The 27538-nt window shown below is 40.9% G+C and overlaps 1 protein-coding gene across 2 annotated transcripts in view; it reads left to right on the forward strand.

Annotated features, from left to right (window-relative positions):
* Positions 1-26969, forward strand: part of phactr4a (phosphatase and actin regulator 4a) — an 81128-nt gene extending 54159 nt beyond the window's left edge. For both annotated transcript variants that reach the window (XM_079484773.1, XM_079484774.1), the window contains exons 7-15: positions 9235-9654; positions 13500-13983; positions 15092-15309; positions 21818-21974; positions 22357-22412; positions 22605-22666; positions 22865-23002; positions 23526-23602; positions 24596-26969. In XM_079484773.1, coding sequence (XP_079340899.1) covers positions 9235-9654; positions 13500-13983; positions 15092-15309; positions 21818-21974; positions 22357-22412; positions 22605-22666; positions 22865-23002; positions 23526-23602; positions 24596-24611 — 1628 coding nt within the window. In that variant the 3' untranslated portion in view covers positions 24612-26969. The remainder of the gene's footprint in view (positions 1-9234; positions 9655-13499; positions 13984-15091; positions 15310-21817; positions 21975-22356; positions 22413-22604; positions 22667-22864; positions 23003-23525; positions 23603-24595) is intronic.
* Positions 26970-27538: the final 569 nt, after the last annotated feature.

Genomic DNA, 27538 nt, shown 5'->3' on the forward strand with positions numbered 1-27538 from the left:
GAATTCTCTCCATGTCAGTAGGCTACAGGTTTTTAAAAACAGATTCCGCTTTTCAATTCACGGGGAATGGGGACTGGGAGAGGTTGTCTGAGTTTAGAATTAATGTCTTACCTGCAGGGTGACATATAAACCAAGACGCCATTACACTGATAAGAAACTTTACTCCAAACATAAACGAAACTGAGCATCTTTGTATGCAGTTTTAAAATGTATTCCAAATAACATGTTTAACTTGTCAGAAGTTAAGCTACAAATGTACAGTTTCTGATATTTTGTCTGATGATGCAAAAATTGTCACACAGAAAGAATCCGGCTAAAGTCGCAAGGTTCTTGCCTTGCACCTCACTGAACTAATTTTTGCTTGTTCGATTTAATATTATTATCAGTTTTACTTTCTAATGGTGAAAAGGTAGTTTCTGAAACTAATAAGAATCGTGAGGTGTTAAACAAAGAAAGAAAGAAACAATCTTTCTTTTATGTGTATGTAACCTGCGTGGTTCCAGTGGCAATCCAAAGATCTCAGGATCACATCCTGTTTAATGCATATATTTCACAACATGCTTTCATTTGGTAAACTGGATCAATAGTTTCATTTTTAATGTTTTGATATGTTTTGACAGACCACACTTTCAGGACAATACAATTTGTAAAGGGGCTTGTCTCTGCACACTTGCTACATTTAAAATAGCTTTAAAAGGCCTGACATTATGAAAAAGCCTACAGCAGAGACATTTCCTGATTTATGACAACATAATTGGCCAATAAAAAAAATCCAAAAAAGGTTTGGTGAGGGTCTGTTTTGTATGCTCATAACGTCTAAACCAAATTATATATTTTCAACATAGTTGACACATTGATTTATGGGCACAGTCTGAGGAGAGTCACAGAAGAAGAGCAGTGCCAAATACCAATATAAAAAAACACTGTTGGTCCAGTGCGTAGATCCAAAAAACGTACAGCCAAACAGAAAAAAAATCTGCATATGGTTAAATGCAGGGCTTACACCTTCTTTAATATATTTGATTCAGTTCTTAATCAGGCGCCATAAAGAACAAGTGAAAAGTGCAAAAATGCATAAAAGTGCAAAAAATTCGAGATACAGCTCTTTCTCAGTGCCACATTCATTATTGCACACCTGCCCCCAATAAAACATAAATATTTACCATGAACATCATAATATGATGGGATATAGTAATATATATAGGATTTGAGGGTTTTCAGGAGAAGTAAATGTGCAACATGAAACTGATGCATGGATTGGAAATAAGGTCAAATATAATTTGTGATTTGTACAAAAACACAGGGCTCAACATCGCTATGCTTGTCAACGCACTCTGTCCAAGTGGAAAATAGGGCTTTTTTTTCATATTTGTTTTTATTTTCTCCAAACAAAATATATAAAAAAATGTAATCCCTCACACTCCCCCAATTGTTTCATGTTGTTTCATTTCCAATAATGTCTACAAAATAATCAGACAGAGACCATGGTCTTCTATAGAATTCACTAATCCACATAAACAGGCAACAACATAGGACATAGGGCACTTTTCTTTCACGAGGAATAAAAAGGGCGTAGGCTCAAGACCAGTGTTGCTCTGCGAGTTTATTTTATGAGTCTTAACATTAATAATAATTACTGCAACATTTCAAACATAGTCGTGAAATTAAGGATGTAATTAGGAACATAACATTGGCATATTCTACCCTGCGATCCTGTGTGTGCACACCTTTTCTCTGACCCCTAGGTATTCTTGAATTATAGGGCAAAGGACATAAGAGATTACTTTGCGGGCAATAAGAAAATAAATCGTATTGAGAATGAAGTAGGCTTTCTTCCTTACAAAAATGTGCTGCTTCTAAATATATACTGAGAAAACAGGTGTCTTTCAAAAGTTGAATGAAAGATCGTGTGTATCGTACTAGATAGTTTACCACTTGTGCATTCACTAATGTCATTTATTTGTTGACTTTTGTGTGTAATGAGAAATATGTGGGAAAAACCATTAGATCAATCAAATGGGCATTACTGAACATAGGAAGGAAGCCGTCATTTTAATGAAGCGTCACATTCCATATCGGACTTGGACTTAACAATATTAGAACATACATCACAGCTTTGAAGGGGTGGTGACATGGAATTCCGACTTATACAAAGAGAATGCAAATGGATCTTTGATTTGAGAACTTTATATCCCCTTCGTATGAATGAGCTATTGCATTTGTTTGTAAAGTATGTGTATAAGAAACAGCTATAAGATTTATGGGTAAAATATGAAGAAAAAAAGAAAGTTTTTTTGTATTAAGGAGTATTCACCTATATGTATAAGAACCTCATATGGTTCATTTGATATATTGTATTATGGGTTTTGTGCCTGCATGCATATTAATGATGTTCATGGTAAATCTCTGTGTTTTATTGGGTTCAGGAGTGCACTAATCAATGTGGCTCTGAGGAAGAGGTGTGTCTCGAAAACTGCACTTTTTGCACTTTTCTCTTGTTTTTTATTAAGCCCTGCATATAACCGTGTGCAGATTTAGATTTTCTGTTTGGTAGTCTGAGGACACACAAAAGGTGATGGGGCTGCGCCACTTGGTGTCTGTATCATTAAATAAAACGTCAAATAGAGCCTACAAGTGACGTCATGGACACGACGTCCATGTTTTATGCAGTCTATGGTTACTTGTCACTCCACATGATGTATGATGAATAACGTACTCGTTTCTGTATGATAAAAAATTGACAAGAGTATTTTAAGTCAATTCAGCTGCTATGTCGAAATAATGCACCATAACGTTCTGGCTTATCAACCACCATGCAGTGTTAACTGTAAGCAGTCATGACTATATTACAGTTATTTCAACATTGTAGCTTAACCTTTATTAACAACGTCATTGAGTTGTAAAATTCAGTGCACCAACATACTCCGCTGGGCAAATAAATGTTACCACAAATTCTTAGTGCCTTTTGTAAAATCAGTTTTTAGAATACTTCGTGAGTTTCAACTGAAAAGTGACTTGAATGGTGATCTACTGCAGTTTCATATTTCGAAAAATGTAAACATTTTTTCAAGGCTTAGACACTTTTTCCTATGAGAAATGTTAATCTAAAGCAGCACCTAGTGGACAAGTCACTTGACTTGGAAAATAACAATTTAACTAATAAAAAGCAACAAATACTCATCGAGTCTAAACAATATTTCAGGTGGAACATAACTTCATTTTTTTAAACAATATCATGCATGACATTTAGAAAAGTAATCAAATGTAATCAGTTACTTTAATAAAGTAATTTATAATTTAAAGAATCTGTAACCTATTACATTTCCAAATACAAAGTCCCAAGAATGTAGAGGTAATCCCTCGGGAAGCATTTGCTTTCAGCAGTCATGATTAATATCCAAAAAGGGGACTTAGCCACATAAATGTCTTTGCTAAACAGATATGAATCTGATATTCTGTACCCGCACAAAATACAAACATTATTGTGACCCTGGACAACAAAACAGGTCTTATGGGTAACATTTTTTAAATTTAGATTTGAAATTGAACCTTTCTTTGAAATGGCCTTCTATGTGTGGGTTGATTTGCTGTTTCTTCTATTTCAAATTTTCAACCGAATGTGCAGAAGACATCAGGTGAAGTCACTTTACACCGGGATGCTTCACAAACAAATGTGACCCTGGATCACAAAACCAGACTTAAGTAGCACGGGAAAAGCTTTAGTAGAAGCCAAAAATACATTGTGTGTCAAAATTATCGTTATTTCTTTAATGCCCAAAATCATTAGGATATTAAGTAAAGATCATGTTCCATTTAGATATTTTGTAAATGTTTAACCCAAAATATATAAACTTTATTTTTGTTAGTGGATGGCCAGCTCTGATTAACAACTTCAAAGGCAATTTTCTCAATATTTAGATTTTTTGCACCCTTTGATTCCAGAGTTTTTCACTGTTGTATCTCCTCCAGATATTGGCCTATCCTAACAACCTATATATCAATAAAAAGCAATAATAATTGTCACGATACTGGAATTTCTAACTTCAGTTCGATACCTAAATATTATCGATATTCTATGCCATTATCAATACCACAGGGAAAAAACTGCAATACATTATACAAACATGCATTAAACATGATAACTGTTGTGAAAACTCTGTACTTCTTGCTAACATAAACAACATTTAACCAGAGTGAATGAGACGAGTGAATTATATTATTGATCTACGAACATACATAGAGCGCTATGGTACTGCACTCACTGGACGTATTTTTTACATGAACACTATTTAACTGCCTTAAACGAGACATGCGTATTGGAACAGTTTCACATTTTTCAGTATCGATACGTATCATAGAATCTATATTTTTGACAACACTACAGTACCAGAGAAATGAAAACAATGTGCATGTTGTAAAAACAATATGCATGTTGTAAAGACATAATTTTTGTTTCTTGGAATGCACCTTTCTCTGCGCGTTCCAGGCTTGAGGGCTTAGTAGCTGTGCCTTCTCTGGATGGTGGGGCGGCCCAGGACTACGTCGATGTCCCCCTGGTGGAATGTGCAGTGTATGACACAATGTATGACAAATGCGGTTCTACATTGAATTGCACCCCGGGCGAGAACACCTTTAAGCGCCCCAACACCCACAACACACAACAGAACACACACACAAAATTAAGACAAATCATCATATTTTTTATAACAACATAGGTGAAAGAGAAAATTATATTTCTCAATTGCACAATCTGTTTTTTTTTGTGCACCTGATGGCTTTGACCTTTTCCTGTCCATCTCTGTTTATTTGGCACTCGACAATCAACAGATTTCCCCCCCCCCAACACTGTCACCCAGGAAACGAGTCACGGCCATAATCGTTTTGTATTACTTATTTTTTATTAGCCATTTCACACAATTCAGAAAAACTAAACGCTCAATTCACCTCATTCGCGCGAATCGCACCGCAAGTAGGTCCTCGCGTCTTTGCATTGACTTAACATGTAAATCACTCGCGCTTAACGCTTGTTCAAAACGCTCCAGAGTTTTCTTTTACTGCTCGTGCCGGTGCCGCCCCCCATGTGACATGAAAGAATTCCGCCGGGGCGATTGCCCGGTTCGCCTGTGCCTAAAACCGCTACTGCTCATACATTTCGGGAATAACAACTCGTGTGAAATAAGTGCGCGAGGGCAGCTGGTATATTTTGTCGAGTGTTTTTTATTTATCTTCGGAAACCATCTTTACTGACGATGTACGCAGGCATCATGTTTTTGCAAATGTGATAAGTGATCGCTTCGGTTATTTCTTTGTGGCGTTTTGAGCCTTTCTCATAAGGCGTTACGCCTGCAAATGCTTCAACGATGGATACTTGTTCAGCCTGGCTTTGGTGTGTGCTTTTGTTAGGTTCGACAGACTTTGTTGACATGCATTGATCATATAGTTTTTTATGCCGCTGTTTTAAGTGTTGGAACAGGTTTGTTGTATTGCCACGTTTCATTGCAATAATCATTTCACAGGTCTTGCAGATTACCTTGCTCTCTAACACATCTTCTCTCCTAAATCCAAAATACTCCATAGGACTGATGTTGAATTTCTTTTTGACAGCAAATCATTTTTATTCTGACCTGCATCCATATTTTATATCGATTCCTCCGGTTCGCCTATTCTGTTCTTGTCCCTCTCAGCTTTTTTCGTATTTTGCACAGTTCGCAGAGTGAGCTCTGATAGGTTAACATCTTAAACATGCGCACAACACAGTTTTAGTATTCTGAGTTATAAATTAATTAATAAAATGGCAGCTTTGTGCGGTTTAGAAATCGCATGTGCTCAAATCGCAATTTTTTTGCGATTGCGATTACTTCCACAGCCCTAGTTAAAAGGCATCTTAATGGGTCTAATCATGGCTGTCTGCTTACAAGCAGGTTGAACGTTTAAGACAGCTGAAAATATAGTAATGTAAGTAAAACATAAAGGTAAGTCAAAACACAGGTCAAATATCAGACACGCAATAAATTCCTATATGCAGTGTTAATTAAATAAGACTATCAAATTCTATCAGCCCCCCGGCCAGGCAAACAGTGCAAAACAGTATGCAAACGGTGGCGAGGAACACAAAACTCCATTGGAGGAGAAAAAAACCTCAGAGGGAAAGCAGGCCTAACCAGGGGATTCCAGTTCCCCTCTGGCAAAAACTGCAGCCTTTGCACAAGCTCGACAGTGCTTGCACAACAAGGCAAAATAAAGAAAGTTAGATTTAAAATTATCATTACAAAACTTCAGCCGCTATTAGATTATTAGAGTCGCCACGTCCTTCGTCCAGCTTTATCATCACAGCATTTGTCAGGTCTGGGAATGGATTGCGCCCTGCCCACTCAGGTAACCTTGGACTGCATCCTGCCCGCTCTAGTAACCTTGGAACAATGAGACAAGACTGGCTGAAAGTAGAGTACTGTTCTGCACTCTTTGATGCAACAAATGCATCAGTTGTTATTGGAAGGGTTCCTGGTTCCGGTTGATCTAACTAGTGCAGTCTAGATCTTTGTAATATATATATATATATATATATATATATATATATATATTATGAGTGTAGTGTATGCAAGATTAAAAAGATGCGTCTTTAGTCTAGATTTATACTGACAGAGTGTGTCTGCCTCCCGGACAGTGCAGGGAAGACTGTTCCAAAGTTTAGGCGCTAGATAGGAAAAGGATCTGCCGCCTGCACTTGATTTTGAAATTCTAGGTATTACCAACTGACCTGATGCGAGCGTAGTGCACGCGATGGACTGTAATACGTGAGAAGTTCACTCAAGTAGTGAGGAGCTAAACCATGCAGGGCTTTATAGGTAACCAGTGCAAGGTTGACAGAACCGGGCTAATATGCTCATACTTTTTTGTACGTGTAAGAACTTGAGCTGCCGCATTTTGGACCAATTGGAGTTTTTTTAATAGGCCTGCAGGGCAACCACCTAATAGTGCATTACAGTAATCTAGTCTTGATGTCCTAAAGGCATAAATAAGCTTCTCTGCATCTGTTGGTGACAACATATGACGTAGTTTAGACATATTTTTAAGATGGAAAAACACAATTTTACAGGTGTTGGCGACCTGGTTCTCAAATGACAGAGTACTATTGAATATAAAGCCAAGATTCTTAGCTGAAGATGAGGGTTTTATGGAACATCTGTAGCGACAATGAGTCTTGGGGAAAAATCAACTCAAATGGATTGAATATTCATTGGTTTATGAATATAATCTGCTGGTCGTTCATATTAAATATCAATTTTCCCGATAAGGAAAAATGTTTAATTTAGTACAAGTAACCTCTTATAGAATTGTTTAAGTTATATGATTATTTCGTTTGTCCTGCAAACTATAGTAATAACTTCTCACTCAATTCTCAATAAGGGATTACTGCCTTACGAACGTCTAAAATAGTCTTAATTTTCTGATCAGGACAAATTAATACTTCCTAGGTTCGTACTGTTTATATCACTGAAATAGTAATACACTAAAGCGTAGGTAACGTTAATATCTTAGTTTCATTGACTTCGAGCATGTGGTGCAAATAACATATTCCGTTCACATGTACTTTTTGGGATTTTAATAAACACAACTATGGAGAGTATAACACTACGGTTTCACACAGAGTAAATATGCACAGACATATACGTATAATAAAACAAAACAATTAAGGCACAAAAAGAAAGGGTAACAGGAAAGAGAGAGAAAAGAGAGAGACACAACGTTTCACTCCGTTCCTTACAAGAGACCTCAAACAGCTTAAATTATCCCGAAAGGGAGCAATAAGACGACCTTTAAATGCAGTTTGATTGAAATAGGAAGATACTTGCTTTGTGCTGCTTTGTGTTACTTCGTGCGTGTGCGTGTATCGCGGCGTTCAGCAGTACTTTCCGGGGCCTGTGGGGTGTGGCTCCAGGCTGCGTCCAACAAGGTTGCGGTTGCTAAGCGATGGAAGTCCGTTCTTGCTCGCGGTTATACCGAACTTAGTCAAACTTAGATGACCAAATAAAAGAAGTTATCAACGAAACGAAAGTTACAGGAAAGCAGCGAAAACTTCTTGCAGAAAGGTTTGGTCGGAGGTCTCCGGAGATGTTCTTGGAAGTTGGCGTTGTTCCTCTTTTGGCGAAATGCCACGATTAACGTTGGGCATCTGATTTTATAGATAAGATCGGCTATACCTCTCTTTTACGATGGCCCAATCGGATATAAGAGATCGAGGCGGGAAGAATTCTCTTTGTTTCGCGGACTCCCTCCTCCTGGCTAATCTAATGGGGGTAGCGAAAAAGGGCATTCATTCTTTGATAGCTGGTACTTCCGTACCATTGCATCGTGTGGTAATCTCTAAACGAAATTCGATATATTCACATTTTTGTGGTTACAGAGGTACCAAACACTATGATTCTGTGCCTCAGGAATGCATAGATGTACAATTATTACCGTTACCGGCATACAGGGTTCATTGAACATACAATTAACGTCATGGCTGTTTTATGTATAGCATTTGAAAACATTGAATCATACACATATACATTTAATACAGTTTCCGCTAGTTGTTATCAATGAAGTCCTTATATCGTGAATTCTTTGGTGTGTGCGTAACTGCAGTCCGCGTGTGTTTGAGGGGTCATGTGTGTGCGAAGTGCGGAGATCATCTGACCTCGCCATTTGGAGGCAATAAAAGTCACGCGGATCTCCTGGGGGGATCGTAAAACTGACTTAATCAATCGTTTTGTCCCAGACATGGTGCTTCAGGCTAACTTATGTTGGTATGCTGGTGTGAACAAAAGGCTGCGTTTAGCGCGATCTGACAACGCGCCTGCCAGATTGCCTACACATCCTCATTAGTGTTACACATCCATCAATGTTAACCCAGCGTATGGGTTGAAAAAAGAACCCAGCAGTTTTTAGAGTGTATAATATACAACTTTTTATAATATTTCACTTTTTGAATGGAATAACTGAAATGAATCAACTTTTTGATGATATTCTAATTATATGACCAGCACCTGTACGTTTTTAAGATATGACACTTTCAGGATTTATTAATAATATAAAAATCACATATGTCAAAATATAAAATGCTTCTTTTATGATTTTTGTTATTATCAAATGCTTACCTTATGCCTGATCTACCTTTGCTTGCCCTTGTGACAGTGCTGTGCACTCATGTGATTTGTCATGTTTGTGAATTTGTATTGTGCTCACTGTTAGGATCGGTGGGTATGCGGTTTGCTCCTGACCCCACACCTGAGCCCAAGCCTGGATTTATCTCCACCCGAGAGCCACAGCCACCCACTAAACAGGCCATCCTCCCACCCAAGTGGCTTATGGCTGCATCCTCCTCCACTGAGCCTGCTCAAGCCCCATCCTTATCATCATCCTCTAAATCATCGTCATCTTCATCATTATCCTCATCCTCTGCTCCCCCCATTGCTAAGCCACCTCCCCGGACTGTGTCTTTAAACTTAGATGATATCCGCAGCATTGCCCTTACATCAGCACCAATGGGGGACCATGACACCCCACCAACTGTGCCTGGCCACTTCACATCTCCGGCCCCTGCTGCCCCAAAACAGCCTCCAGTTCCCCCTCCCAAGCCCGCCCATCACAACAGCAACACTGCACTGCAAGGTGAGTTCTGTTTCATCATGCTTGCTTTAGCTAGTTCAGGAGTTTTGATAACACCTAGAATAACTAAATCCACAAAAGGGGGTTGAGCTTTCTCATACGTAGCACCTAAACTTTGGAATAGCCTTCCTGACACTATTCGAGGATGAGACACACTCGCCCAATTTAAATCTAGATTAAAGACGCATCTTTGTGGTATTTTCGAATACCATACTTCCATGCTGTACGAAATATCTCTAATTTAGTTTTCTTAAAGTTGCGCTCCATTTTTCGTGCCGCATTCCTTAGAGCCTGAGTGTGTTCACGGTGACGGGCTGCCGTTTTTAATATTATTTAAGCGCAGCGGAGCAACTGTGTCTAGAGTTTCCGAGAAGGTGGAGTTCAAATTTTGGTAAAGTCAAGATCTTCAACGTTATTACTCATGCTAGAGATTTGAGACAATTCAGGCAGATTATCAAGAAACGCACCTTTGGTAGTTTAAGTTATTGTTCTTAACTAAAGCAAGCGTAATACCAGATAATGACCCTAAATGTCTTCGCTCTGCTGAAGGATTTTAACGTTGTAAATACTTCATCATCAATCATAAGTATGATTACGAAGGTTAGTGGGTCCAGACACATGTTGTCTAAAGCCCATGGAGTTAAGAGTGTCTTTAAAAGCCATTCCTAAAGCATCTATCATAATAAAGAGAGTGACGTGTGGTCTCTTCAGTTCATTGAAGACCACTCTTGCCGCTGCATTCTGGATCATCTGTAGAATAATACCAGTTTCTCGACTGCAATTTATTATAGACAGAAGATACCACATCCAAAACTTGTTTTAAAAGCTGAGCAGTGATAGGAAAAGCCATGTTTCCGACAGAACCTAGGGATGTCATGAAGTATATGGAAAAGAACAGAGGTTCAAGCACTGAGCCCTGAGGTGCCCCTGTATTGAGATGTTGAGACTCAGAACTCATATTTATTACAAACCTTCAGGACCATGAGTCGAACAAGCCCAGCAAGTGTCGTTTTGATTGGCCTCAGTTAAACTGGTCTAATGAGTGCTCAAACTTCATTGGCCGATGACATCCATGTTTTTTGAGATACATTTACATTTATTCATTTGGCAGACGCTTTTATCCAAAGCGACTTACAAGTAGTTTTTTTTACAGAGGATTTACATTTCTATTATAGCGCCACCTAGTGGCCAAAACGCTGACATTTCAAACGGTTCACAAAATATGGCCATTTTAGTAAAATATGATACTTCCTGTTCAGACATTTCTGCACCCCCTAGCGACCGCAGATCGAAATTTCTACTGTTGTTCGATAATTATTTACATTCAAACTCCATAGAATTCATCAGCGTGGGTTTGGTTCCAATCGGGCATAAAATGCTAATTAGCGGTAAAAGGTAATTAATAACTTCAGGAAATAAAATTAAAACTCATGTGTTGACCTCTAAGTTTTAGTGGTATAATGATTCTGTCAAAGTAGAACTGGCCTGCAGAGCAGTTGGAGATGACGCTAGAAATAAACTCTATGCAATGCTGGCCAATCCATTGTAAGCATGTCGTCAATTTACATTGTCAACTTGCATTTCTGCATTGCTGTGCTGGTTGCAAACATAATTACCCAAGGCGATGATTGTCATCTTCAGAAGTCTTTTAATATTCAGAAACTTATTTGTAATTCTGCTTATCAAGATTAACTTTAGACTGTTGTTAAGCCATGACTGTAGTTGACCTGAAAAAGAAGACCGTTCCCTGTCACGGTTGGTGTCGGAAGAACCCAATTGCAGGCAGCGGTGAATGGGTCAACAAGACTTAAAATAAAATAACAGACAAAACAAACACCCACGATGGGGAAAAAAACACTGACAGGACTAAAAATGCAAACTGGAAAATAAACACTTCCCACGTGGGGGCAAAACAAACTAAATACTGACACGACACAACGCCACACAGAGGATAACAGAATAACGAACGAGGGAACTTGAAACATCAAACAAGGGATCTAGAACATAGGGATAAGGTAACTGTGAGCACGGATAAGGTAACTGTGAGCACAGGCAAGGAACAAAAACACGAGCTAGGAATCAGTTATGAGTACAAAAAACGAGCACAAGACAATAGACATGACGGCATTAAATAGGGGAAACTAACAAAGGGTAATTAACAAGGAGCCGGTGTGGGTCATGAGGGGAAGCTAACGAGAAAACAAGAGGGGCGGGGTCAGAGACCAGACCAGAGGGAACGAACATTGTGTCAAGACTGACAATAATAGGTTTCTCTCCACACGAAACACGTGGCCCTGTCATGATCCTGCCACTAGACTAGAAAATGAGAAGGCAGAATTATGACAGTTCCCCACTATGCCCTTGTGTATTGTATTTTTCAGGAATTATTGCATAATAATACGCTGATAACATTGGTGCTTTTAGACAGACCCGTCGCCAGACCTCAGTCTTAAGGGGGGCATATGAAATGCATGGGAGGGCACACTTATTATTAGCCTACAGTACGTATACTTATAATAATCGTATACTCTATTCGCGCAGCACGTAATCATCACCTTAAACAGAACCAACAGCAATAGCCTATAGCCTACACCACATTACATAGAAGCAATTTTATGAATATCCATAAAACACTTGACTATACAACATATTAGATGTAACACCAGTAGCATCTCTCAAACATTGCATTTTAAAGCAGTCAACAGAGAGATATGCATTGCCATGACACACACACACACACACACACAGAGACTTTGAACCTACCGGTACTTTGAGTGTGGAGGCAGCGCTGTCCTCTCTCCAGTCCCTCCTGTCAGTACAGCGGGAGGCGGCGTTTCTCCGAGCAGAACCTCCTCATCAAAGTGTCCTTCCACTCGGACTTAAACTTGTGAGTGAGGTCCTTTTCAAAAGCAAGCTGAATCAGCTGGGCCTTGCGTTTGTGCAGCATACTGCGCCGATGCTCTGAGAAGACGCTTTTGAGCGTGGAAAATGAGTTTTCACACATTGCTGTGGAAGCTCCTAAAGTTAGGGCAAGGGTGTAGGCTGTGAGAACAGTCGGCATAGCCTGGAGTGCGCAGTTGAATGTGCTGAGGATGTTAGCTATTGTCCATTTTCCATCTTCGGGGGGGACCGGTGTGTCAGTCATTTTCTTCACCAGGAACTCACGAGCCACAGTATATTCAGATTCAACCACATCAGTTCCAGCTAATACCAGGAGAGGGGTTACCTTTGATGGATCCAGGAAATTATCCTCGGCTTCTGGGTTCAAAGCAGCCAGTGCGCCAATGAGCTCGCTACTGCGCTCTCCAAAACGCGCATTCATCTCTCCTTGCACAGCATCAATAACACTGTAAAACAATCTCATGAACTCAGTCTTTTCGTCTATGTCACTTTGTGGCTGACCAACTGTTTCTTCAACTGCAAAAACTCATCCAGTTTTTAAAAATTCGCGGTAACTGTTGAGCGGCTACACTGACGTAGGCAACGTCAAGTACGTAGCCTAACGTTCTTTTTAGTAAGGCCGTGATAGGCTGTTGCAGTGTAGATTCCCATCAATCAAACAAAATCACACCATTGTTTCTTTATATATTAATGTTTTAATGATAAAGAATGCAACATTAATGCAAAACAAAATTAGCAACTATGATAATATAAAATTACTGTATTTTTTAAGAGATCTGTGCCTCAAGTGGGGGGCACAAGCATTTTTGGGGGCGGGCCCGGCCCCCTATGGCCCGCCCATAGCGACGGGTGTGCTTTTAGATACTCTAATTTGGTGCATTTTAAGATATGTTTTAACCTCATTGTACCAGTAAATCTTTTTTAATTATTGTCTTTTTTTTCTCCAGCTGATCCCTCCCACGTTGCAGTCACAGTCAAGCGATCTCCTCCTGTCCCCCCCAAACGAATGACGCCAGCAACCAAACGACATTCAGACAACTCCTCATCCATCCAACAACCTCAGTCTCTGTCTGCAGGCACTGTCCTTGTTCCACCCCTTTCTGTCAAGTCAGATTATAGCAGAGATGTAAGCTCTGGAGCACTCTCTCCTCCACCAACCCATATCCCCCCATCCCCTCCACGTGCCCAACCGCCCACTGTACTTCTCAATGTTGACCCACCCAGCCCAACCACAGAGCCACCTTCTCAGCCTCCATTACCTCTTCACATTCGCATCCAGAGAGCCTTAATCAGTCCAGGCCCGGTCCAGCCCAACTTGGACGGATCCAAGCGAGCTCACTCACTACTATTTGAGTCACCACCAGACTTCCTTCCAGAGACCCCAGGAGGGGCAAGATTCTCCCTTCCTGTTACTATCGAACCTCTCAGATTGTAAGTGTTCACAAAGTGTAAAATTCAACAAAGAACACAACATGTTTTGTTAATTCCTGGTAACTCATGGTAATATGCTTTATTTATATGGAGCTTTTTTATCATTTGCATTGTTACAAAGCAGCTGTACATAAAACATATTGACTATAAGCAAAACATTTAAAGTTATACAAGCAAAAACTAAAAAAGGTGAAAACACAGAAGACCGACACAGACACATACACACCGGTTCAAACACACCCACATACAAAACACAGACTCACAACTCCACGCATATAATATGCACACGTACTGACACACGGACGCGCACACTCCTACGCACGTGCACACGCAGACACGCACAGTGGTTATCACAAAGAAGCGAAACACAGGTCAAATATTAAACAGACTATAAATTCCTATATGTAATATTAAAATTAAAGTTAAAGCCAGGCGAACAGTATAAAGCCATATGCAAACGGTGGCGAGGAACCCAAAATTCCAATGGAGAAAATAAAAACTCAGAAGAACCCAGGCCCTACCAGGGGATTGCATTTCCCCTCTGGCAAAAGCTGCTGCCTCTGCACAAGCTCGACAGTGCTTGCAAAACTTGGCTAAATACAAAAATAAACTTAATGATAAGGTCAAATATAGGTTTAAGATTATCATTAATAATCTAATAGCATACTAAACTAGCAAACTAAAGTCGCCGCATCCTTCTTTATCCAGCCACTTAAAGTAGTAGTTCACCTTCAAAATAAAAATTATGTCATCATTTACTCGAGTCATTTCAAACTGTTATGATTTTCTTCTTCAGCAGAACACAAAAGAATATATTCTAAAGAATGTTGTCAACAGCCCCCATTCACTTGCATTGGTTACAGAAGAAGTGAATGGTGTGCTGTGCGGTTTTATTAACAAAATCTTTGACAATATCATAATTTTTTTTAAATGAATAATTATGAAAATAAAACCGCTTTTTAGTTACACCCTTTAACATCAGAACACATTAGCAAATACTTGGTCCTTTTGAATCGTTTTTTTGGGTAGGCATGGGGTAAGCCAACAAAACATTGATTTGCTGTGTTTATATTTTTGTACAGTTTGTATTTTTCTCTGAATCGTTCAGGCAAGAGGATGATGACTTTGACATTGAAGAAGAACTGCAGAAGCTACGGCCTTCACGGCGGCTTGAGCTTGAGCCAGGGAGCCGGCGTGGTCTGGTAGAAGATCCTCGAGTCACTGTTATTCCCGAGGACCAGGGACCTAGTGAGGACGAAGGGGAGAGTGACTCAGATGGGCCCATTAATTATGAAGATGATGATGATGATGAGGATGTTTCCACAAGTACGATTCTTTGGTTCTTTCAGACAAACCACCTATGAGCGATTTTGTTATAATATACTTTTACAAGACCTGCAAAATTTGTGGATTTGGAATGGAATATATTAGTCTATATCAACCTATATGTCTATATGGTTCAGTCCTAGAGATAAGCGGATCTAAATATGGCTTCATGAGTAAACTGTAAAAAATATACAAGTGTAAATAGCAGTAAGTTCTGTTTACACTAAGTGAAGGTAACAGCTTTTCTTAGAGATATGCTATTTACACTAAAATTAAAATAGCTGTATTTTCTTTGGATTAAGTGTAAATATTAGTTACTGTAGATGCTATTGGTTCCTGGGTCAAAGACGTTAAGATCATTTACATTTATGCATTTGGCAGAAGCTTTTATCCAAACCGACTTACATAGCATTGTCCTATACATTTGTTTCTAAATATGTGCAATCCCCTGGGATCGAACCCACGACCTTGGTGTTGGCATGCTCTTACCACTGAGCTACAGGAAAGAACGATCATGTAAAAATTTGGTTGAAAAATGTTACATTGTCATTCATAGGGCTTAAAGTTTTCCGCCACCCTTCCGGATCTCAGGCTTGTGGCATTTGACTGCGGAAAAACCTTTAAATATATTTAAAAGATATTACATTTAAAAAAGCTTCTTGATATCAGTCAGAGTTCATAAGTTCGCCTACCAATGATATGAGAGGAACACAGCTATCACTCTCAACCAAACGTTAACTAGCCAGAATTAAAATGGGATGGGTCTTGGTTGCCGGAGTGGAGACGTCATGTTGGAGAGTAGCAAGCAAACAGTCGACAGGATGGAGAGTAAGTTTATAAAACCTCAAGCGGGGGGCAGCTTTTAAGTCCATTATAAATATGACTTACACACATTTGAGACTGTGACATAAAGATCAATAACATTGTGTTATCAGACCCCCTGTGTCAAATGTGCGCTAACTGTGATCGAGATATCAAGGATCGATTTCTAAATTGTTTTCAAACTTTTTCACAGCTTATTGCACCTATCTCACAGAGCAAAGTCATAAACATGTTCGTTTTTGTCTGAAGTGAGCGTTAAACTGGGGTCTTAGAAGCGAATACATTTATCTGGGCAAGAAACTGAACACTATTATCACATCTTTGTGAATCGCTTGTGCAAACCGACTGCCTGTTGCTGTGGATTGCCAATTATAACATTGGAAATAACATTAAGTTTCTTGGACGGACCGATCAAATATAATGAGCCGCGGGAATTACTTTTCTATTGAATGTAGCAGCACTTTAGACTCTCAAAGTCTAAAAGCACTGCTACATTCTTAAAGAACACCGTTTTTAAAATCTCTCCACTTATTTGAAATGTTAAGGCATTTGCCTGCAGGCCGCCAGTTGAGAAGCCTTGCTTAACACCTTATGCTACTGGGGTCACTCTTTTAAATGGTGTTCTTACAATATTCCCACAATGACCAATGCAATCTACCAAGAGCAGTGCAAATAAGCGTGGGGTTTAAGACATGCTTTTTTGGGCTTAAATAAAGCTGTAAATACCAGTGCAAACCTTAGAGTGTTTAAATACTCTCATCCCATTTAGTTAATAAGGTCTGTCACAAAAACAGCTGTGCACACCTTTCCAGCGCAAATTTTGTAATTACCGACATCAGTTTTTGCTGCTGCAAGCTGTTAGTAAATCTGACCCTTTGTATTATTGCACAGTTAAATTGACTTGTAGCTTATGTGGTCAGGGTTTCCCAAAGGATTTTGAGAGATAATGGCGCTGATGACGTCATACACTAATTAAGCATGTTTGCGTTTGGTTTAGTTTTGACTCTCTGATCATATTATATTGTACTTTAACACAACTGAATGCTACTGAACTGAGTGCTCGCAACTCAAATAAAAGTAAAATAAAAATGTAAATGGGTAGTATGGTATGGTAGTATGAGGGATGTTGTCTTCCATTAATTGGAGTTTTTTTCATCATTCAGTGTGAATATTTTTTTTGTGAACCGTAATAGACTGATAACATAAAGAATAAAGAGGTTGTTGCCAGGGTGAAAGCAGTCTTTTATTATGTTACTGGTCTAGTAAACATTCCCAAGTGTTTTGTGTTCAACTTCTCGGCTGTGGTGCAACCAGCATTCCACACCAGACTGATGTTGGTCAGTGTGCTTTCAAAGTGGACACAAGATGCAGTTAGCACAGGTCGGTTTTCTGTAGTGTCCTTAGGCAGTACAGCCGCTGCTCTGCCTTCTTGACCAGGGATGTAGTGTTTACAGTCCATGAGTTCCTTGGGTATCTGCATGCAGAGACATTTTAAGGTGGTCACAGGTGACCTTCTCCATCCTTTGATGTACATAGGGGCAGTTTCCTCCTACTGTTTCCAAAAACTGACGGTGAGCTCCTTTTTGGAGGTGTTGAGTGCCAATTTGTTTAATCTCTTCTCTGTTGGCAGACTTATCCTCACTCAATGTTATCCCTACAACTGTAATCACATCTGCAAATTTGTGTATGTTTTATGGGCACAGTACTAAGAGCTGTGTTGATGGCTTCATCTGTCGATATGGAAACGGGTGATGATCTAAGAGGGAAAGATGACTGTTAAGGCTGTTGATAGCAGTCACTTTTGTTGATTATGACTGGACCCTTGCTGATTTTATAATTTGTAAAGTGACGTTCAATTTTCTGCCTGTAAGCTGCTTCTGCCTTTGTGAGGATCCACTTCAGGTTGGACCAACTTCACTGTGCAGATCAACATTTCCAGACCTGAAAGCTGAGTCATGGTCTCTTAGCCAGATCATAACGTCCCATTTAATTCATGATATGTTGTTTGGATAACACATTTCTCAATCATGATATTGTCAATGCAGAACTGTAAATAAATTAGAACTAGAGTAAATCATTGATAAACGCACTCAATTTCAAATCCATAGGCAAAGACAGGAAAACATAGCAATACCATCCATCCATCCATTTTCTTCCGCTTATCCAGGGCCGGGTCGCAGGGGCAGCAGTCTAAGCAGAGATGCCCAGACATCCCTCACCCTAGACACTTCCTCTAGCTCTTCCGGGGGGACACCGAGGCGTTCCCAGGCCAGCCGGGAGACATAGTCCCACCAGCGTGTCCTAGGTCTTCCCCGGGGTCTCCTCCCGGTCGGACGGGCCTGGAATACCTTCCGGGGAACGCGTCCGGTAGGCATCCGGAACAGATGCCCAAGCCACCTCAACTGACCCCTCTCGATGTGGAGGAGCAGCGGCTCTATTCCGAGCTCCTCACGGGTGACCGAGCTTCTCACCCTATCTCTAAGGGATCGCCCAGCCACCCTGTGGAGGAAGCTCATTTCGGACGCCTGTATCTGGGATCTTGTCCTTTCGGTCATGACCCAAAGCTCATGGCCATAGGTGAGAGTAGGAACGTAGATTGACCGGTAAATTGAGAGCTTCGCCTTGCGGCTTAGCTCTTTCTTTACCACAACAGAACGGTACATCGACCGCATTACTGCAGAAGCTGCACCGATCCGTCTGTCAATCTCCCGTTCCATCCTTCCCTCACTCGTGAACAAGACCCCAAGATACTTAAACTCCTCCACTTGAGGCAGGAACTCTCCACCAACCTGAAGTGGGCAAGCCACCCTTTTCCAACTGAGGACCATGGCCTCGGATTTGGAGGTACTGATTTTCATTCCAGCCGCTTCACACTCGGCTGTAAAACGTCCCAGTGCATGCTGAAGGTCCTGGTTTGAAGAGGCCAACACAACAACATCATCTGCAAATAGCAGAGACGAGATTGTGCGCTCCCCAAACCTGACACCCTCCGGCCCCTGGCCGCGCCTAGAAATTCTGTCCATAAAAATTACGAACAGAACCAGTGACAAAGGCCAGCCCTGCCGGAGTCCGACATGCACTGGGAACAAGCCCGACTTACTGCCGGCAATGCGAACCAAGCTCCTGCTTTGGTCGTACAGGGACCTGACAGCCCTTAGCAAAGGACCACAGACCCCATACTGCGAGGGACACAGTCGAATGCCTTCTCCAAATCCACAAAACACATGTGGATTGGTTGGGCAAACTCCCATGAACCCTCCAGCACCCTGTAGAGGGTGTAGAGCTGGTCCAGCGTTCCACGGCCTGGACGAAAACCACACTGTTCCTCCTGAATCCGAGGTTCTACTATTGGCCGTATTCTCTTTTCCAGTACCCTGGCATAGACTTTCCCGGGAAGGCTGAGAAGTGTGATCCCCAGAGTTGGAACACACCCTCCGGTCCCCCTTCTTAAAAAGAGGGACCACCACCCCGGTCTGCCATCCCAGAGGCACTGTCCGCCAAGACAGCCCCACAACATCCAGAGACTTGAGGTACTCAGGGCGAATCTCATCCACCCCCGGAGCCTTGCCACCGAGGAGTTTCTTGACTACCTCAGTGACTTCGGCTTGGGTGATGGACGAGTCCACCTTTGAGCCCTCAGCCTCTGCTTCCTCAATGGAAGACCTGACGGTGGAATTGAGGAAATCCTCGAAGTACTCCTTCCACCGTCCGACAACATCCCCAGTTGAGGTCAACAGCTTCCCACCCCCACTGTAAACAGCGTTGGTAGGGCACTGTTTCCCTCTCCTGAGGCGCCGGACGGTTTGCCAGAATCTCTTCGAGGCCAGTCGATAGTCCTTCTCCATGGCCTCACCAAACTCCTCCCAGGCCCGAGTTTTTGCCTCCACAACCACCCGGGCAGCAGTCCGCTTGGCCTGCCGGTATCCGTCAGCTGCCTCAGGAGTCCCACAAGCCAACCAGGCCCGATAGGACTCCTCCTTCAGCTTGACGGTTTCCCTTACTTCCGGTGTCCACCACCAGGTTCGGGGATTCCTGACTCGACAGGCACCGGAGACCTTACGGCCATAGCTCCGAGCGGCCGCTTCGACAATGGAGGTGGAGAACATGGTCCACTCGGACTCAATGTCTCTAGCCTCCCTCGGGATCCGGTTGAAGCTCTGCCGGAGGTGGGAGTTAAAGATCTCTCCGACAGGAGACTCGACCAGGCGTTCCCAGCAGACCCTTACAGTACGTTTGGGTCTGCCGAGTCTGTCCAGCTTCCTCTCTCGCCATCGGATCCAACTCACCACCAGGTGGTGATCAGTTGACAGCTTCGCCCCTCTCTTAACCCGAGTGTCCAAAACATATGGTCGCAGGTCAGATGAAACGACCACAAAGTCGATCATCGACCTGCGGCCTAGGGTGTCCTAGGGTGTGCCACGTGCACTGATGGACACCCTTATGCTTGAACATGGTGTACGTTATAGACAAACTGTGACTAGCACAGAAGTCCAATAACTGAACACCGGTTCAGATCAGGGGGGCCGTTCCTCCCAATTACGCCCCTCCAGGTGTCACTGTCGTTGCCCACATGGGCGTTGAAGTCCCCCAGTAGGACGACGGAGTCCCCAGTCGGAGCACTTTCCAGCAGCCCTCCCAGGGACTCCAAGAAGGTCGGGTACTCTGCACTGCCGTTCGGCCCGTAGGCACAAACAACAGTGAGAGACCTAACCCCGACTCGTAGGCGCAGGTAAACGACCCTCTCGTTCACCGGGGTAAACTCCAACACATGGCGGGAGAGCTGGGGGGCTATAAGCAAACCCACACCAGCCCGCCGCCTCTCACCATGGGCAACTCCAGAATGGTGAAGTGTCCATCCTCTCTCGAGGAGTGTGGTTCCAGAGCCCAAGCCATGCGTAGAGGTGATCCCGACTATCTCTAGTTGGAACCTCTCAACTTCATGCACCATCTCAGGCTCCTTCCCCGCCAGAGAGGTGACGTTCCACGTCCCTAGAGCTAGCTTCCGTATCCAGGGATCGGGCTGTCGAGGCACTCTCCTCCGACTGCCGCCCGATCCACTATGCACCGACCCCCTATGGTCCCTCCCGCACGTGGTGAGCCCACGGGAAGGCGGCCCCACGTCGCTCCTTCGGGCTGAGCCCGGCCGGACCCTGTGGGGAAAGGCCCGGCCACCAGGCGCTCGCATACGAGCACCGACCCTGGGCCTGGCTCCAGGGTGGTGCCCCGGTTGTGCCATACCGGGCGACGTCACGGTCCTTGGTATATTTAACATCATAAGGGATTTTTGAACCACTCTTAGTCTGACCCGTCGCCTAAGACCTGTTTGCCTTGGGAGACCCTACCAGGGCATATAGCCCCCGACAACATAGCTCCTAGGGTCACTCGGGTACTCAAACCCCTCCACCACGTTAAGGTGGCGGTTTCAAGGAAGGGACATAGCGATACATCTGGGAAATTTCTGGCAAATCAAATTAAACTATATAAGGGAAGATCAACCATTTCAGTAAGCATGTGTCAGTTTAGTTGCCTTTAAAGCGAGATTAAGGACCATTTGTGTGTGTGGATATCATATGTTTAGAACATTATTAATAACAGATTCATTTAACATTTAACTTTCTGTGAAGTTCTATAAGCGCAGATGCTGAATGAGATGTCCTGGCATTGACTTGTGATCTTTGTTTTTTAGGCGGTCTTGCAAGTCGCGTGAAGCGCAAGGATACACTGGCACTAAAGCTGGAGCGGCAACAGGAGAAAGAGCAGTGTCCAGACCAGGAAAACATCACATGGAATAACAAGGATCAATGGGAGGCAGTTCGCAACAAGATCAGCAACACACTCACAAGGTGTGTGTTTGTATGCTTGTATATATGGTTGACTAGGATGTGTGCAATGACGTTTATAACAAAGTAAACATGGTTTATAGCTCATAAGTTAAATGGCTTAAGAACATACTAAATGGTGGTATTTGTTCATTTAAAAAATATTTTCTATGATGATTAAGTAAAATAGAAGTCTCCGAGGGACACTAAATGAAGAGCCATTTAGAGCTGGCTTTCTAAAGGAGCTGAGCCAAAAGAGCCGAATCTTTAAAGAGCTGGACTTCCCATCACTAGAATATACAGTATAAAAATCTTTACGTCTATGGAGAGACCTCATTAATATCATATGCATGTGTGTTCAGAAAGTTTTTTTGTATCCTATTGACTGACATGGTTTCTTGTATAGGAGGTTGAGTCAGAGACCTTCTGCACAAGAACTTGAGCAGAGAAACATCCTACTAGGTCAGTGTTTTAACCTTTTTCAATACACAAACTTCATGTCCAATTCATGCCTCCTGTCATTTGTAGAATCTGGAGATGGTTGTTGATGTGGAATGCTATGTCTTCACAATTCTATTGTAAATTTCCTTAATGGATGTAATGACAATTTCGAAAATATTTTTTATGTTTGTCTCTGTGTTCCTCCTTTCTTAGCTAAGAATGAGGCAGACCGACGGGCTGAAAGAAGCGAGATCAAACGCAGATTGACCAGAAAGGTTAGCACATATCCAAATAGAAATAAACAGGATGTTTCACACTGAGCCTTGCAAATCAAATTATTTGTTGTAATTTTGGCACCAAACGTCTTGTTCTGTGTCCTTTCAGAATAAAACAGCCTAAATCTGTCAGAAATGATAGATGTACATGCCACTATTAGAGATGTAGAAAATTGTTGTGTCTTTTTATTTGCAAAGTTGTCACAGAGGCCCACAGTTGCTGAGCTCCAGGCCAGAAAGATTCTGCGTTTTCATGAATATGTGGAATCCACTCATGCTCATGACTATGACCGGCGTGCTGACAAACCCTGGACCAAACTCACACCTGCTGACAAGGTCACACTGAATTACTGGTTTTATATGCCCCCTTGTGATAACAGATGGAAGACAGATTGATTTAAGCCTGGAGTAAATTGTAGTTACATACAAAAGAAAACATTTGTGCCAAAATTATTTAATTCAATTTGTAAGAATAATTTTAAATCATGGTTTTTATTATGTTATCATGTTTTTGTTGTGTTAGGTAGCTGTATATTTTTTTGTTATTATGGCTCAAATCAAAACCAACATACTGGAGTTTTTGATTGATATTAATTGTAATGCACAGTAAAAAAAAACATGATTTTTTTTAGAACTTTGAAAAACTGACTTACCTCATTTTTGAACCAAACTCTTAATTTGCACACGGAGTAAATGCTAAGCTTACTTGCCAAAAAAGTGTTGTTCATAGAATAACGGAGTTTGAAAAACACTAACCAATCCTTTTATGTCATTGCAGTTACACATAAATACATTACATGTTTACTCTGCTCAGAATGTTGCTTTGTTTATTCAAAATGCGTTATCTTTTCCCCTCCAGGCGGCCATAAGAAGAGAGTTGAATGATTTTAAGAGCTCAGAAATGGAAGTTCATGAGGACAGCAAAATATACACAAGGTCTGGTACTTTCGTTTTCTTAGAAGTACAGTGGTTGTAAATAAATTGATGCCGCACATAGACTTTAAGTTTTATTAAAAACAGAACGATTTTGTCCATACTTTGTATTATACATTAACGCATGATGAAAATATTTATGGCCAGCAGCCATATCACCCTGTAGCCAAAGACTAGTTGCCCACTTGAGCTAAGCAGGGCTGAGCCTGGTTAGTACCTGGATGGGAGACCTCCTGGGAAAAATGAAGTTGCTGCTGGAAAAAGTCTTAGAGAGGCCAGCCAGGGATGCTCACCCTGTGGTCTGTGTGGGTCCTATTGCCCCAGGGTAGTGCCCCAGAGCGTCCTTCAGATGAGATGTTAAAAAGAGGTCCTGGCTCTCAGTGGTCAAAAGAAATCCCAAAATTCGCCCACCCGCCTCTGTCCATCATCATGGCCTTTTATCATCCCCATATGTACTGATTGGCTTAACCACACCGTCTCCTCTCAACCAGTAAGCTGGTGTGTAGTGGATGTTTTGGCACAAAATGGCTGCCATTGCATCTTCCAGATGGATGTTGTACATTGGTGATGGCTGAGGAGATTCCCCCTTCCATGTAAAGCGCGTTGAGTACCCAGAAAAGCGTTATATAAATGTAACGTGTTATCATTCTAAAGAAATTAAAAATTGCATTTTGGCTGCTTTAATATGAATTTTAAATCCTCCTTATTTAGAATTCTTCGAAACATACCATGTAATATGTAATATTTATTTAAATGTGTGTGCACGTCTTAAAAATCATAGCAATTGTTGCAGCTCAAAAACGCAGTTGTGATATGTCAAGATTCGGTAGCAGCAAAAATGTTTTTACAGCATAGGAAAGTTGTATTTATTATTGTAAATGTATTACTCTCTTATTCTTAGAACCTATTTTATTCAAAACTAAAAAAGGATGTATGTTATCCTTTAAGGCTTAAGATCAAGAATACAGGAATTGTAACAAATGTTTTTCCATCCAGGTTTCATCGTCCATAATTTCCATCTCTATTGTTGGACCCTTTGGTTGGATTTGTTCAGAATTTGTTTTTGTTCATCTAGAAACTGCCCCTGTAACTACAGCTAAAAGCATCCAGCTCACTTTAGCGTCCTTTTGCAAATCGAGTGCCCCCGTGCCAGCCAATCAATAAAGTGATGCGGTAGGACAACGGATGCTGGTACTTCATTTCAGACATTTCTGAAAAGCACATTTAGAGTGCATTCTCATGGGCCAGACTTCTGGACTATAGGTTAGGGTGTGTTTTAACTGTCTTTATGATGCACATATTTTGTGACCAAGAATAGACTATAATAGCAATACTATGATACTGGTGACAAACAAACTGTTTTAATGGAGAGTGATTGTGAGAATACGTCTTTAATGCTAAGTTGTCAATTTTTGCCTTAATGCTGGTACTACATTACCTTGTATAGTAATAAAGAAAATCTGTTCATACGGATGTACAGGTTTATACTGTAACACTGTTTTTCACCCTGAAGGCACGTGTGTGTGTGTGTGTGTGTGTGTGTGTGTGTGTGTGTGTGTGTGTGTGTGTGTGTGTGTGTGTGTGTGTGTGTGTGTGTGTGTGTGTGTGTGTGTGTGTGTGTGTGTGTGTGTGTGTGTGTGTGTGTGTGTGTGTGTGTGTGTGTGTGTGTGTGTGTGTGTGTGTGTGTGTGTGTGTGTGTGTGTGTGTGTGTGTGTGTGTGTGTGTGTGTGTGTGTGTGTGTGTGTGTGTGTGTGTGTGTGTGTGTGTGTGTGTGTGTGTGTGTGTGTGTGTGTGTGTGTGTGTGTGTGTGTGTGTGTGTGTGTGTGTGTGTGTGTGTGTGTGTGTGTGTGTGTGTGTGTGTGTGTGTGTGTGTGTGTGTGTGTGTGTGTGTGTGTGTGTGTGTGTGTGTGTGTGTGTGTGTGTGTGTGTGTGTGTGTGTGTGTGTGTGTGTGTGTGTGTGTGTGTGTGTGTGTGTGTGTGTGTGTGTGTGTGTGTGTGTGTGTGTGTGTGTGTGTGTGTGTGTGTGTGTGTGTGTGTGTGTGTGTGTGTGTGTGTGTGTGTGTGTGTGTGTGTGTGTGTGTGTGTGTGTGTGTGTGTGTGTGTGTGTGTGTGTGTATTTGAAAGCATCTTTGACATTCTCAGGACAGCAGTACATGGTATCGCTTTCTCAAATGCATTTTATTCCGATTCATGATGATGCTTTAACATAAACCGTTTTCTGTAATGTCTTTCGTTTTGATATTTTTAGCAAAAGAGCACTTCACTTTATATAATGTCATGCTGAATCTGAGAAGTCCCAGGTCATAATTCACCCCAGAAAAAAGGAAAAAAATATGGCACAAAAAATGTCTGCTTTAGGATCATAAGCATACTTTATAGCAATAACTTGACATCTGTTAAGCACATTTTGTCCTTTAAACTTTTTTATTCTTTTCTCAGCCAGTATGAATAATGTACTGTAGATTATTCAATTCAGTTTTATTTATATAGCGCTTTTCACAATTTTCATTGTTGCAAACCAGCTTTACATACATTATGATTTAAAACAAATTATATAATGCATTAATAAATATAGTATATGGTATTGAAATACATGGTAAGATTGCAAGTTTTTCCTCATGCAGTGTAAATTGATGAAACTTAACGGAAATAAATACTGTGTTGGATTGTTAGAAACTATAAATTCAATTGAGCTGTATTATTGAATTGAACTATATTATTTTAAATATTATCACTACTGGAAACTTACAATTACAATATACCAGAACAATTTGCAATTAAAATCGTAGCAGACTGTAGTTAATGTATTACAATAATTAACATGCAGGTAAAATATCTAGATGTTTTACAATAATAATTGAATGGGATAAATGTGCTTAAATGTCATCATTGGTGTCATTTTATATAGCAAAAAGCTACCACTGTTAATTGTGGAGTGAAGATATACTATTCAAAGGCTTTGTGATTCATCCTTCAGCAGTCACTGATGTGCAGTGTAAAACAACATGTTAAATGTTACATTATGGAGAATTATTTGTGAGTGTTTTTTTAAAACGAGCCCATTTCTGCTGTTTGCTTCATGATATCTTTTTTGCACTGTATAGATATACACTGTATGTTGATTATATTTTATATCCAAACCTGTTCTCAGAAATTAGTTTTAATTGTAATAACTACAGTATAGTATTACACTATCCTGTTTTTATGAAACAGCATGAGTACAGGTTAAATTATGTAATGATCCGGTACAGAAAAAATACAAACAGGATGTTTATTCTACTACTGTATAGTCTTTTTTTAAATGTAAAGATAATGTGTATTTCAAGTAACATGCACAAATTGTTTGTTTTTAATTAAAACTTTAAACATTCTTTGCCTTATTGGGTGTTTTTTTATTTGAAAGAAATCATTTGTACAGATATATTAAGCCTATCGGTGTTTCTTGTTGTTTAGGTTTTTAAATTAAAAAAAATTATGTTAAGTTCTGAAATCATCAGTCTTTTTAAAGGCTCTGCAAATGCATGCAAAAGTACCTATATTTGTCAAAGTCATAAAATGTTAATGTATATAATATCAAGTGGTACGGTATAATATGCATCTACTGTATTCTGACTGAAACCATTTGCCCCTGTTGTCATCCAAGATGTATATGTTTTTTTTAGTCGAAAAGACATGAAGGTTTGATGAAAACATTCCAGGAATATTTTCCATATAGTGGACTTCAATGGACTCCAAACGGTTGAAGGTCAAAATTATAGTTTCAGTGCAGCCTCAAAGGGCTTTAAACGATACCAGACGATTAATAAGGGTCTTACCTAGCGAAACGATCTGTCATTTTCTAAAAAATAAAAATGTATATGATTTATAATTACAAATGCTCGCCTTGTTTTGTCCTGTGAAGCACGATCACACCTTCACGTAATATGTAATTCAGTTGAA

The sequence above is a fragment of the Barbatula barbatula genome, assembly GCF_947034865.1.
Source record: "Barbatula barbatula genome assembly, chromosome: 21".
Taxonomy (NCBI): Eukaryota; Metazoa; Chordata; class Actinopteri; order Cypriniformes; family Nemacheilidae; genus Barbatula; species Barbatula barbatula.